Raw genomic sequence first — 13,102 nt, 5'->3', positions numbered from 1 at the left:
CGCGCCTTGACGCGGCGGCAATTGCGTCAACTACTTCCGTGCCGCTTAGTAACTTGACATCTAAGGGTCCAACGGGAACGAAAAAGGCTGAGGAAATTAAAATTGGACTCCAAAAATAACAGCTCATATGGCCTGTTAACTCTACGCCAGATTCAGCTTTGTCTTTGCGTCAACTGATATCTATTTTCCGAGTTTTCTGTCCTTCCAGGAGGATCTCGGGTCGGGATGTGGGCGCTATCAACCATCACCCGATTGCAACTATTTTTTCACAGGTACGGCCCATCTGCCTTGCGTCATCAGGATATGAAAAGAGGCGCAGGTAATTTATCCATGTCAAAGTGGAACATAGCTTCGAACTTATCTCATGTTGCTATTTTTCGCATCCTAGGGCTGAACGCGATTTGACAAGCTCCGGCTTGAACATCGCAGAGAGATGCGAGCTTGTGTCAGAGTTAAAGCCGTATATCCGGCACGGAAAGACTCCACAGAAGAAACTTTCCAGAACAACAAGGACTTTGGCTTCCCTTCATAAGCTTGAGACACATGAACATTCTATAGGTAGCAAATCATGGTTGAAAAGGGGGGACCACTCATCAAAAACTCCCAGGTAGTACGATCATCAAAAAAGCATATCGCAAGGTCAGAGATCGGGTGGAACTTTTAAGCAGGCAATCCAAGGTTGGCCTTCTGTTTACCACAAAATCACTGCAGTACCATTCAAAATACGATGAGATTCTAGCTATAGTGCGATAGTGTACTGAATGTAGTTTTATCGAATGCTACGAGGTAAAAAATATGACTTCAGTAATGTTAGTAGTCAATTTAGGTACTCGGTTTGCCTCTTTGGGATGCCACCCTGCATAAGTGGCATTCCCAATTGGAACATAATGTCACCCCCGCACCAAGAGTTCAGCTGTAACTCGCTCCATTTTCAACCTTGACGACAGATCGTCCGATGGATCCATTATCTATCGCGTCAGGCGCCGCCGGCCTCGCCATCAGCTGCGCGACAATAGTCAAGACCCTATACACCTGGATAGACGATACTGTGGACGTCGACGAGAATGTCTCTAATTTGTTGGAGGAGGTCACGATTCTGTCGCGAGTCCTAGACTCGGTCAGCAATGCCTCAGGTCGGGTTCCGCAAGCTATCGTGGCCGAGATCGATCCTGGTAATGCCCTCTGGGGTAGTATCAGTGCCACCCTCGATGATATACAGAACACATTCGACAAGCTCAAACAACTAATGGCCGAGCTTGAGAAAACAAACCGCTTTAGCCGAGGGTTCTTGCGCAAGCCAACTAAGCAAATCAAGTTTAGCTTGCGGTCCAAAGATATTACTATATACAAGGACAGAATCAAGTCATACAACACGGCAATGACAAGTGCCTTTCAGATGCTCAATATGTCAGTCATGATATTCGCGGTTTCGGGTGATTACTAACGTGGATAGCTGCCTGCTAATTCATAGCAACTCCTCTCAAGATTCTGTGTTCAAGGTCCTCTCAGGGCTCAAGTCCCAGCTGAGAAATGTCGAGGTTGCTTTACATACAAGTAGCTCTGCAAGCCCCGGTCCTTCCAGTGGACGTGAAGAGGATGATCGCGCTACCCAAAATCTCCGACAGTTTGTTCAAGTAGCAGAGAACTTCCATTCGAGCGCCAGTACGATTCTGAGAGAAGGCCCCCGGTCCACTGTCTGGGGAGGAAGTATTATGGGCGACCCTTTAACGGAAGCACAAACATCACTGATCGAGAGATGGATACCTCCGCCAGTCAATGAAGAGCCGCATTCCCCTCTTGACGCTGACTCGGACAGTGAGACTGAGTTTGCCAGAAGATTCGAAGAACTAGCGATCAAGAACGAGGTGGACGGGGATCACGCAAAGGCAGAACAATTCTACAGAGGTGCCATCGAGCACGGTGAATCGAGTTCGAGGCCAGTAAGCGACATCACTGCTATAAAGATACGACTGGCATATGTATGCATGCGGCAAGAAAAGTGGACAGAAGCAGACGAAATTATCTCCCCAATCGCGTTTGAGAGAAAGACAAACGATATACTCGTGTATCACGGAATGCATGCCTTGGCTCTTGCTTATGTGGACGACTCCAAACTTGAGGAAGCTGAAAGGTATTGCAAGCGTGCTCTCTGGGGCAAGAGAAAAGTTCTCGGCAAAGATAATCTGAGCTGCTGGGAGACCCTCACTCTGCTTGTGTTCATCTGCAAAGCGAGAAACAGGACTGCGGAAGCAGAGGTCCACCGAAGCTTTATCCCGAACTACGAGACTATTGCGATTGATCCTGAAGCGTTGACTTATCTGGAGCGCTCAGTTGGTAGCTTGGGTAGATCAAGTAACGACAGTGACATGATCACAAAAACCCAACAGCCATCGGCCTTTCAGCAAGAGTATCCTCCCAGCCAACCATACGCTACGGCAGCTTCTGGCCCAGTCCCATCTGCAGGTGGATTCCAGTATCCCAAAACCTTGGGCTCTCAGTACACAAGTCCGCCAACACCGAGTAGTCATCAAGGTATGGTCCAACATGCGACACAGGATAGGCAAACAAGATCAAACGGAGAGTCATCTTCAAACCCTGCTCTCTCTCGAAAGGCTATTGGACCCCCAGACCTGAACTCATCTACAATGAATCGCCCCCTAAGCATGGGGCAATACTATCAACAGCGACAAACAGAGCAATCCAGAAGAAGCACCGATCTGTCATATGTGGCATCTTCACTACTACCACCTCCCCATTCAACGAGAGCATATATACAGCCTTCGCTAGGTGCCAACAATTACGAACCTCAAGGTTACCAATCGCCCCCACCACTGTCGCCCTATGGCACGGCACCTGTGCCTAAGCCTGAGCCCCAATATCAGATATTTGTGTCAATCGACTTCATGAACATAGACGGTGCGAGTACCAGTGTTGCATATGTAGTCAACGACCTTAAGAGCCCGATATCAGAGCTGCTCACAGAGTGGCCTGGTACTGGCTCTTATAGCAGATCATCGGCAAGTCATCCATTAGAGACTCACTGAATAGTATCTAATTTCTTAGATTCCAACTGTCATTTACTACGATCAGTACAATAAGGTAGCTGGGTGGGGCTGTGACATTGCTGATGCCATTGCGCCGACTGGAGATTTGAAACCAGGTATCCAGAAGGTTGAAGGTCTACCTCTGCTCTTGGCTCAAGAGAAGGAAGATTCGACTCCACTACCAGCCGTTCCTCCAGGCCTCAACGCTGTAGATGTCTCAGCCGATTTTCTCTTTGAGGTCAGGCGTGCCCTTCGTACCCAATTGCAGCAGCGTCTAGGAAGGAAATTCTTGGACAACGAGCAGACAATCCATTGGATTGTCACCTTGTCAGAGATCTGGGCAAAAAGGAACAAAGATTTATGGAAACGTGCTCTCCAAAGAGCTGGCTATCTGAGAGACGAAAATGATACACGCTTGTCATTCATTGGCGAGGCAGAGGCGTCAATAAACCACGCGATAATGAGATATTCCCTCATCCAAGAAACCTATATATTTGCGAGCTTTGGGAAGGAGATAGCACACGTGTCCGTGTGTACGCTTCCAGTAGCACCACATCACTTTGTTTCTAGGCTTGTGTCAAATGAGAACCAGGGGTGAGTTCTTTTCGTTTCTTCACAACACGATCTGACTGTTCCTAGGCCTGCTCTTATAGCACACAGGTTTGCTCAAATGGCGCGGACCAAGATCAAGCGCATGCGACTTCCAGATAGCTCGAGGTTAGCTAGAAGGGTCTTTGGAAAGTGTATCGATGATTTTGAGGACCGCATCTTGTCAGAATTCAGAAACAACGGACAAGAATGGGATATCGATGTTGCAGTTGAAGCAGAATTCCCTGATGCAGGGATCAAGAATGGCTTTATGACTTATACAAATGACGAAATCTTGTCGTGTTTCCAGCCTGTTATAGATGGAATTACGACCATGATGGCTCATGCAATAGGTGAAGTTTTCACAACTGGCAATGTTCTTGAGGTATGTTCAGGCACTTGTACCTACCGACGTGCTAATGTTCGATAGGGAATTGTACTTGCAGGAGAATACTGTACATCGGAATACTTGCTACGGGAAATCAAGTCGAAACTACCCGCCGACCTCCGAAACAAGGTCTATCCGCCCATGGAACCTGCAACACAGGTTGTGTTAGGCGCAGCCCATTTGGAATTATCGCGCTATTTGTCTAGCGGTCGAGGATATGTTAAGCACGAAAGATAGGCAGACCCGGTTAACAGCAATGCCTTAGAGTTTGATAGGCAGCTGGTCTCAAAGTCACCTCATAAAGGTGGTGGGATACAAGTAGCAAACATAACTGAGTGAGGCGCAAGGAGCAATTGTAAGCATCGATAGAGCACAAACGATACCCTTTCTTTACTTCATGTTAGATCGCCTTGATATGCTGAAACCATGACGATGCGTTCAAACTTCAACAAAGCACGACTGCACATCTCGACAATGTCAGGAAGTCACAGAGGATAGAGGAACGAGATATGGATTGCCCTCGCCCCACGGCTATACTCGAATTATTTACGCGCCTAGCTTTATCATGACCTCCTTCTCAAACCACTTAGGAAAATCTATAACTTTCTTTCCCTTCCTTGCCTCCTCAGCAGCGAATACCATACTATGGCTCATAATCACATCCCTCAAATTGCACTTGATGTACTCTCGCTGAGCCGTTGACACCTTCTCACCATGGTTCTTTACCCGGTCAACGGCCAGCACGAACTGCCTTGTCAATCCTTCGTCTCCATCACCATGGCCACCACCCTCGGGAATGTGTGGGTAGTGAACAGTCTTCTTGCACGTCCTGAAGTCTGTAACTGTAATTGAGGAACTGTCGGCGTACATCTCTCCGTGGACACCGTATATGTGTGTGAACCGGGTACAGATCTTTTCTGTGAACGCAACCATATGCAATGTAGCTGTCTTGGTACCTCTGCCACTAAGAGCCTGCAGAGGTGTCTCGCCCGGGGCTGCGATCGGGTCCGCGTCCCAAGAAAGTGTCACAACTTGGTTATCGCAGACATCGTTGTCACATTCGTACACACAACGTCCAAAGGTGTTTCTCTTGCTAATCTCATCTGCTGGCGTGTCCTCTGAGTAATCTTCAGCAAGTTTGGAGAGAATCGCTTTCTTAGCTGCTTCTGGCCCACCATTTGGAATACAGTCTTCAATTTCCGGCGCGACGACAGTGCAAAAGTGTTCTTGTTGCTGACTCTTGAGATCATCTCCTGTGTAAATCCGCTTGGCCGAAAACTGGCACGATGGCTCGTAGGCACATGACAAGCAATTGGTGGCGTTTCCAGCTTCGGCAGGCTTTCTCTCCTTTCTGAAATATTGGAGGGATCCAGAAGAGCTTATGTCTTTGGGGACATGGGTTGGCTTGTCAGAGCCGGGAGGCGGGGCCGCCAAAATCCAGTAGAGGATGTCTATGTCGTGGCACGACTTGGCAAGGAGTGATGGAGCTGCCGCTTTTTCGTTGCGCCAGTTTCCTCTAGCACAGGATTAGTCTTTACTGCTTGTGCAAAGCCCTCAGTTAAAACTTACCTCACGTAACTGTGCGTGAAGTGATACCAGCCCACTGGCTCAGTGTGATTAACAGCCATGATGTCTCCGATGACCTTGTCCTCAAGCAAAAGCTTCCTCATCATCATGTTATGAGGACTGTAGCGGAGGACATGGCCGATAGCGAACAGCTTTTCTAAGGAGCCGGAGGCATCAGGCATCAGGCTCTTATAGATAGCCATACAATCTTCCAGATTGGGGGCTAGAGGTTTCTCGCACATGATGTGTAGTTTCAGCGGCGCAAGGCCAAGGACGACGTCCTTATGCATGCCATCTTGGACGCAAATAAAGACTGCATCAACGCCCTCGGGGACATCTGTAGACCCAGAAGCGACTGCTTGCCGCCGGCTTAGCTCCCATTGAACAAACTCTGGCCAGTCGCGGAACTCCTCCCCGGGAGTTGGCTCCCGTGTACCCCAGATGTATTTGCGACCGAAATGCCGTCTCTTCTGCGCGATAGGCTCTACGACGCCCACGATGATGCCATTACTTGAACTTTTGACAGCTTCTGCATAAGCCTTGCCACGGTTCCCAGCGCCGATGATCAGTAGACGTGGAGGCGAGGCGGAAAAGGTGGGACGCTCTGGTGGTGGGAGGCGAGTGATGCCATGGGCAGACTCATCCGTTTCAGCATGGGGTGCCATGGTGAACTAGCAGACAGATACCGAGATACTTTGGATTGCAGGCAATTGCTTTCTTACTGATTGAAAGCTATCTTTAATCATGTCAAGATGCTTCGTTAGCAAGGGTTCACTTATTAATACGTAACTACGGCTACTCGGCTGGTAGCTTGTTACATTGTAGCTACGCTACAGCCATTCATACACCAGATAACAGCTTTCCCCGCATTAATGATTTGCAGATATGGAGAATGCAACGTTTGAGAAACTAATCAAGGCCCAATAGGCTCTTATCAATTTGCAAGCGATTAAACCTCAAGTCGGTGGGACGATAGATGGGGGAACCGGCAAACATCGGGAAAAGGCCGGTGGCTAGCTCGTTTGAGTCAAGATCATCATCAATATCATTTCAGAGTAGCTACGACTATACTATTGACAATGATGGTTTCTCGGGCTTATCCCCGATAATACGGATCCTTGGGCTCTTCGAAGTACTGGTTCATGATGTTGCCCGACCTGTTGTAGCCACATTTGACATAGAACGGTTCGTTGTCCGGACTGGTCCCCAGAGTCGTCTTGTAGCACCCGACATTCTTAGCAATAGACGACAGACTGGCTAGTAACTTCAGACCAAGACCTTTGCCTTGAAAGTCTTTCCTGATCGCAATTTCCTCGATATGTCCAATTGACCCAAGATTGTGAATACTGCCGAAACGAGGTTAGCATCAAGGCAGTGTCGACACCTTCTCAACCAATTGGAAGACTTACAACTTTCTCTCTACGATAATGGCACCCGTCCCGACAACTCGGTTCTCATGCTCAATAGCCACGTGGTAATGTACCCCTTGGCCCTGTGTCTTCATCCAATCGAACCTCTCCTCGAAGCGATCCTGGGACACGTCCCCTACATCAGACAGTACACCGAGGCAGTCAAGGAATCCCTTTGCATAATCCCCTCGTTCCAAAGGCCGGATAACGTAACCTTCAGGGAATGATGTTACAACATCAGTTCCAATCAGGTCCGGTGAGAATAGAGGTCCGGAGAGAGAGCCGATTGCAACCATCTTGTGTTGTACCTGGAGGCTGTAGTCCAAGAGGGGTCGATTAGGTGAGCTGGGTTGTCTTGTTCTGCCGACTAGCGTCACGATAGGGATTATCAATGAACGAGAAGGAGTCTTGCACATTTATGGATGATATCTGAACAAGGCCCAACTAACCGGGTCCAGGCACAATAGCCGGCAAACGGTCGGTGCGAATGCCAGCAGACCCTGTCCGCTATCTTTCCCCGCATTTTAGTGCGATCCTTCTGTAGCTATTGACTACCTACTTATCGTAAGGGGCCAAGAAACGTTGCATTGGCGTGTTACATTTTATCGATAGGGAAATGAGATGCTATCGCGTGTGCACGCATGTCTGCGGGGTCCTACCGGTATCGATATTCCTAGGCTGTTCCGCGCAGAACCGGTGATAAGGCTAAACAGATACCTACTGGTCTCCAGATCTCCAATAGTTACTTAAACACCGTTCTTCGCCATTATAGGCGGATCACTTCCCTTTGCCACTGCCAGACCCCCCACTATCTCCATTATACTACATCTTCAAAAATGGCAAGCCTAGACAGAGAAGCCCATAAAGATAACCATGACGTGGCAGACTTGAAGAGATCTGAGCTTCTTGAGATCGATGCCACCCGCGACCTCACCGTCGAAGAGCACAACCTTGGCTTCCGCGAGGCTGTTCGCCAGTATCCATGGGCCGTCTTCTGGGCTCTTTTCTTCGGCATCGCCGTTATAATGGCTGGTTTTGATGCCCAGATCATCACTTCTTTCTATGCCCTACCCGCATTCCAAACAAAATATGGCGAGCGAGTTCATGGCGGCGACGGCTATGAAATTTCTGCGCCCTGGCAGACAGCTCTGGGAATGGGGAATCCAATTGGCCAGGTTCTTGGAGCACTTGCCAGTAGTTATCCTCTCGAGATGTTTGGTCGAAAGAAGACATTGGCTATTTGCTGCGCCTGGTCCATCGCCTTGGTGTTTGTGCAGTTCTTCTCCACAAGCATTGGCATGCTTTGTGCGGGCGAGATTCTCGGCGGCTTGGCTTATGGATTCTACGTCGTCATTGCCCCAACATACGCCTCAGAAGTGTGCCCACTGGCTCTGAGAGGTTTCCTCACCACATCGATCAACATGGCGTTTGTGATCGGCCAATTCATTGCCCAAGGCTGCGCGGCTGGTGTAGAGACCCGTATGGACGAGTGGGCGTACAAGATCCCCTTTGCGATCCAATGGGTCTGGCCCACCATCCTTCTCGCTGGTCTACCCTTTGCCCCCGAAAGTCCGTACTGGCTGGTTCGCAAAGGCCGACGTGAGGCAGCACACGCCGCGCTCATAGGCCTGTCCTCACCCACCAACAGACCCGATATCGACAAGGCTCTTGTGGGAATCGAACAGACAGATCTTCTGGAGCAAGAAATCGAGTCGTCCACATCGTGGTTAGAGTGCTTCAAGAGTGCGAATTTGGTTCGCACCGAGATCTCAGTTATGGTTTACCTGATCCAGGTCATTGGTGGCAATCCGCTCATTGGATATGCAACATACTTCTTCCAAAAAGCTGGCCTGGATCCCTCTGATGCTTTCAACAGTACGTGTTTCAAAAGCCGAAAACTACAAACATGCTGACTTGGTACTCTAGTGGGTGTTGGTAACACCGCTTTGGGCTTTACTGGCACGGTTCTCTCGTGGTTCCTACTGAACTGGGTACGTATCATCGCTAGTCCTATCTCCATAATCCATCAACGCATCAGCTCATGAATTACATAGTTCAAACTTGGTCGACGCACGATCTATAATGCGGGTATGATGGTCATGACGACTCTCCTATTCATCATCGGTTTCCTCAGTATCTCGAGCACCACTGGTGCTATATGGGCTACTGCCACGCTGATGGACATCTGGACCTTCGTTTATCAAATGACTGTCGGTCCCATCTGTTTTGTTATCATTTCCGAGATCTCAGCCACCCGTCTTAGAGAAAAGACCATTGCTGTGGCTACAGCAGTACAGGCTGCCGCCTCCGTCGTGTTTACGATCGTCATGCCTTTAATGCTCAACACTGATGAGGCCAATTGGGGTAGTAAGACGGCCTTCCTGTTCGGTGGAATTAGCCTTGTATGTCTTGTCTGGTGCTACTTCAGGCTTCCAGAGAGTCACGGCCGTACGTTTGAGGAGCTGGACATTCTTTTCCAAAGGCGCGTTCCTGCGAGACAGTTCAAGAAGTTCGATCTACTTAACGGAGTGGACCATGTTATGAGTAGGGACGGTTAGAGCGATATAGCTTCATATTGTCTAAGTTTTATAGGCATCTTATACAGCTACCAAGGTTCAACTATTTATCCTAAATTAGCATCTGTCTAAATCGTAATGCCAATGGCGCACTGCATAATTCATTGTCTTTAAACTCATGCTTGGTAAAACACTGACTGGTTGTACTAGAGTCTATAGGTTATATACACTGCACAGACTTGCAATCGAGCAGCAGGATCAAATACTAAGGAATACCCAACCATTCGTATCACAGTGACCTAACATATACAAATAAGTCGACCAAATCTCCAGGTCGCAGATCGCAGATCGCGGTATAGTTCTTCCATTATATAGTACAAGTCAAACTCTCTTGCCTTTACATATCAGCGTCCAGCACTGTCTGTTGCATTCACCGAACGCACTCGTTGTTGCGTCTTGTTGTACTTTCCCTTCGAGTATGAGGTTTCCCCATCCTTGTATAGCCTTGCCGACGTCAGCCGCTTGCAACCTCGAAAAATACGGACTTCCACACAAGGTCTGTGTGCGCTACCAGGACTCACGTGCTCATGTCCTCTGGTCTGTATTAGCAATTATCATGACGGCAGACCACGCCTGAGTATAACCTAAAGTCGACTACGTCGCTTTCAAGAAATCTTGAGTTTTGTTGCAAGATCTTCCCAAGGATAAGCTTGTAGTCTGCGGTTCTTTCTGCGCTTCCCCTGGTGCATCTTGGATAGCTCGGCACCTTGGAATAATTCAGGCGTATTGGGGAGGCCGTAGTCAACTTTGAAGCTGGCGCTGTCCGGATTATATGCGAGGTCAATGGCTGACATCGCAAAATAGAGCTAGCACCGATGCGAAACGTCATTGATGAAAGTTTCTGATGATTTATATAATCGCAAGAAAGACTCGATTGATGCAGCATCAAGTTTACCGTCACGAACACCAGGAATCCAATGCTCTTAAATAGGTAGGCTCTCTAATGGAGGCAGCGGCAAGGATGACTCGTCAAAAACATGTTGGAAGAGTCAAAAATCATTGACAGGATATGAAATGTTACCTCGCTGGGCTGTTGGGAGGATCCGTAGGAAAAAGAGGGAGTTGGGCTGATTTCTGGAGATACTATAGGCCCTTATAAATACAAGAACAAGAGATGCCTCAAGTCGGAAGTCTCATTTCCAATGGCGCTAGTATTTCTCCAATGCTGTCTTACTTGTTTTCACCTGAGATGCAAAGGTTATTGGCTCTTGCGCGCTACCTATCATATGCAGGCCATTGAGCGGGAAGCAAAGCCATGCGCTGGCAATAAGACCCTGGGCTGACCTTGAGTACCGAGGTCACTGTACTGTAATACCCGCTCCCTTCTATATCGACTAACTGTGAGCCATCAGGCATTGGGCAATGCCTTGACAACTGACGCAAAGCTTATGGTCTAATTTTCCAACTTCTTTATAGTTTTCTTTTTTTTTTTTCTCACCAAGTATAAGATTCTCTCGTAAATTAACAAGGCCCCTCTTGAAACAGCTAAGTAAGCACATTATTGGTCTTGGCAGTCGCGAATTTTCTAGACTATTGAGGCGCTACTGCAATCGATTCAGTAGCGACGCTGTAAAATATGCTTAAGTGCAGCTGAAGTCTGTCTTGGGTCAAACTATTGAGTCTAGACCCCCATCGTCATTTTAAAATACAGAATAAAAGGGTGAATGCCCCCAAATTGCGCTGCTGTCTTGGATTCGCCTTTGGTCCATTCGCTCATTTCTATTTTACCCCCACACTCGTTTGTTTTGTTCGTTGTGATCATCGCGAGATGGTTTCAAACAAGTTGATTCTTGCTGCTTTCGCAGCCTTGGCCTCCGTGGCCAATGCAAGCCCCTGTAAGCCGTCGCTTACCAAGGCCATCACTACCTCTGCCACCGAAACTGTTGGATCTTCCACTTATGTCGAGACCAGCACTGCGATTACTGAGAGCGAGACCGTAACTCAGAGTGAGACAACGACCACGGAGGCTCTCAGCACCGAAGCGTCGACGACTGGTGCCGAGAGTGCTACCACAACCACAACAGTCGACGAGCCTCTCCTCACCAACGCTGACTTCGAGGATGGTACGACTGCCCCGTGGCAGTTGCAGACGGAACGCGGGGATACCTTGACTCTTGGCAGCGGCTATCAGAGCCCAGCCTCTGGTAAAGTCCAGTTTGGCAACGTCCAAGGCAGCCAGTACGCCAATCTTATTACCCAAAAGATCAATAAGAAAGCACTCAAGGCGGGCTTATATGAGCTCCAAGGCTATACCCGCGTTGACAGCTATAGCCAGAGCGGCGACGGCTGTAGTCGCATCATCGCTGCTTGCCTCACGGGATCAGGAGATAACTCGGTCATCGTGCCAGGTTCGCTGATGCGGGCAACTGCGGAGAATTCGGCCAGTGACTGGTCCCAGATAGAAACGACGTGTAACCTCACGGATGAGATGCTGGCTGCAGATGACGACATCAGCGTTGTGTTTGGGTTCGCCTGTGCTAATTCGGGTGCCTACCTCGACTCTGTTGAGCTCAAGCCGGCTGCTGTAATCCCAAACACCGTCACTACCACTGTTGCGACCAGCAGTGAGACCAGTATGGGAATTACTACCACTCAAGCGACTACCGAGGCTACCTCCACCGAGAGCTCAGCCATCGCCACCGAGACTGCTACCACGACCACCGTAGCCGATGCAGATCCAACACCTGTTATCATCAACAGCAGCTTCGATCTCGATACTACTGAGCCCTGGCTATCAACTCGCTCTGAGACCATTGACCGCGACACCAACAATCCCTTCGAAGGCCCCGCTTCTGGACGACTAGAATATGAAATCGATGGCGGACAGGCCTACTGGAACTATTTCTACCAAAAGGTCAACACAAACGATCTCAAAGCAGCCTCTTACCGCCTCTCTGGCTCCATCCGCGTCGACTACTACACCAATAGCGTAGGTGGCGACGGATGCAATACCCTCGCGCTTGAATGTACCCTTGGAGACCCAAACAACTACGATCGTGTTCCGGGCTCAAATGTAATGGGCAGTCCTAGCGGCGCTGTGAACAATTGGGTTTCAGTGGATACAACTTGCACGTTTACGGAGGAGATGCTGTCTCAGTATGACTATGTTAGCATTACTTTTGGATTTAGCTGTGCCAATGTCGGCGCCAACCTCGACGCTGTGACATTCGAGGAAGTTCATTAGCATACCCACATACTATCTGTGTTGTATTCCTTTACTATGTACATAATTTAACCATATAATTAGTCTTCTCATCAGATCCGGCGAGTTTATTCGTCAAATCTTGGTTCACTAGGGCTGTTGCGAAATAACTCCGTGGTCCCTAAAGTCGACTCTCTTGCACTGGCGTGAGATTCTAGATCTTCACCACGCTCAAGGCCACAAGCTTGAGGCTCAGCAGTTATCAAAATGGACCGCTAGGGATATTACCTCGTTATCTGCGACGGATCGCGCGTAGATGAAATGCCGGAGGATGTAAAGCGAGCATGGGAAGCATTGTGCGGGCCCGTAGCCGGTATCTAGTAGGGGCA

General features: G+C 48.8%; 5 protein-coding genes across 5 annotated transcripts; 3 read left to right on the top strand and 2 right to left on the bottom strand.

Moving 5' to 3' along the window:
- Positions 1-955: 955 nt before the first annotated feature.
- On the top strand, positions 956-4,257 carry FPRO_06561 (uncharacterized protein; the record flags this gene model as incomplete). Its single annotated transcript, XM_031228512.1, has 5 exons — positions 956-1,407; positions 1,454-2,939; positions 3,064-3,638; positions 3,684-4,017; positions 4,063-4,257. 5 exons carry the CDS (start codon positions 956-958, stop codon positions 4,255-4,257), a joined length of 3,042 nt encoding a protein of 1,013 aa, XP_031078841.1.
- Positions 4,258-4,566: 309 nt separating this feature from the next.
- On the bottom strand, positions 4,567-6,251 carry FPRO_06562 (related to dehydrogenases and related proteins; the record flags this gene model as incomplete). Its single annotated transcript, XM_031228511.1, has 2 exons — positions 4,567-5,536; positions 5,590-6,251. The coding sequence occupies 2 exons, from the start codon at positions 6,249-6,251 to the stop codon at positions 4,567-4,569; spliced, it is 1,632 nt and encodes a 543-aa protein (XP_031078840.1).
- Positions 6,252-6,682: 431 nt separating this feature from the next.
- FPRO_06563 (putative glucosamine-phosphate N-acetyltransferase) lies at positions 6,683-7,291 on the bottom strand (the record flags this gene model as incomplete). The annotated part of the gene is made up of 2 exons (XM_031228510.1): positions 6,683-6,932; positions 6,996-7,291. 2 exons carry the CDS (start codon positions 7,289-7,291, stop codon positions 6,683-6,685), a joined length of 546 nt encoding a protein of 181 aa, XP_031078839.1.
- A 540-nt stretch (positions 7,292-7,831) lies between these two features.
- Positions 7,832-9,553, top strand: FPRO_06564 (putative maltose permease; the record flags this gene model as incomplete). Its single annotated transcript, XM_031228509.1, has 3 exons — positions 7,832-8,870; positions 8,922-8,986; positions 9,050-9,553. The coding sequence occupies 3 exons, from the start codon at positions 7,832-7,834 to the stop codon at positions 9,551-9,553; spliced, it is 1,608 nt and encodes a 535-aa protein (XP_031078838.1).
- Positions 9,554-11,339: 1,786 nt separating this feature from the next.
- FPRO_06565 (uncharacterized protein) lies at positions 11,340-12,755 on the top strand (the record flags this gene model as incomplete). Its single annotated transcript, XM_031228508.1, has 1 exon — positions 11,340-12,755. The coding sequence occupies one exon, from the start codon at positions 11,340-11,342 to the stop codon at positions 12,753-12,755; it is 1,416 nt and encodes a 471-aa protein (XP_031078837.1).
- Between the last annotated feature and the right edge of the window lie 347 nt (positions 12,756-13,102).

Source organism: Fusarium proliferatum (assembly GCF_900067095.1).
Source record: "Fusarium proliferatum ET1 genome assembly, contig: FPRO_scaffold003, whole genome shotgun sequence".
Taxonomy (NCBI): Eukaryota; Fungi; Ascomycota; class Sordariomycetes; order Hypocreales; family Nectriaceae; genus Fusarium; species Fusarium proliferatum.
The sequence above is the reverse complement of the archived record's forward strand: the minus strand, read 5'-3'. Positions and strand labels throughout refer to the sequence as shown.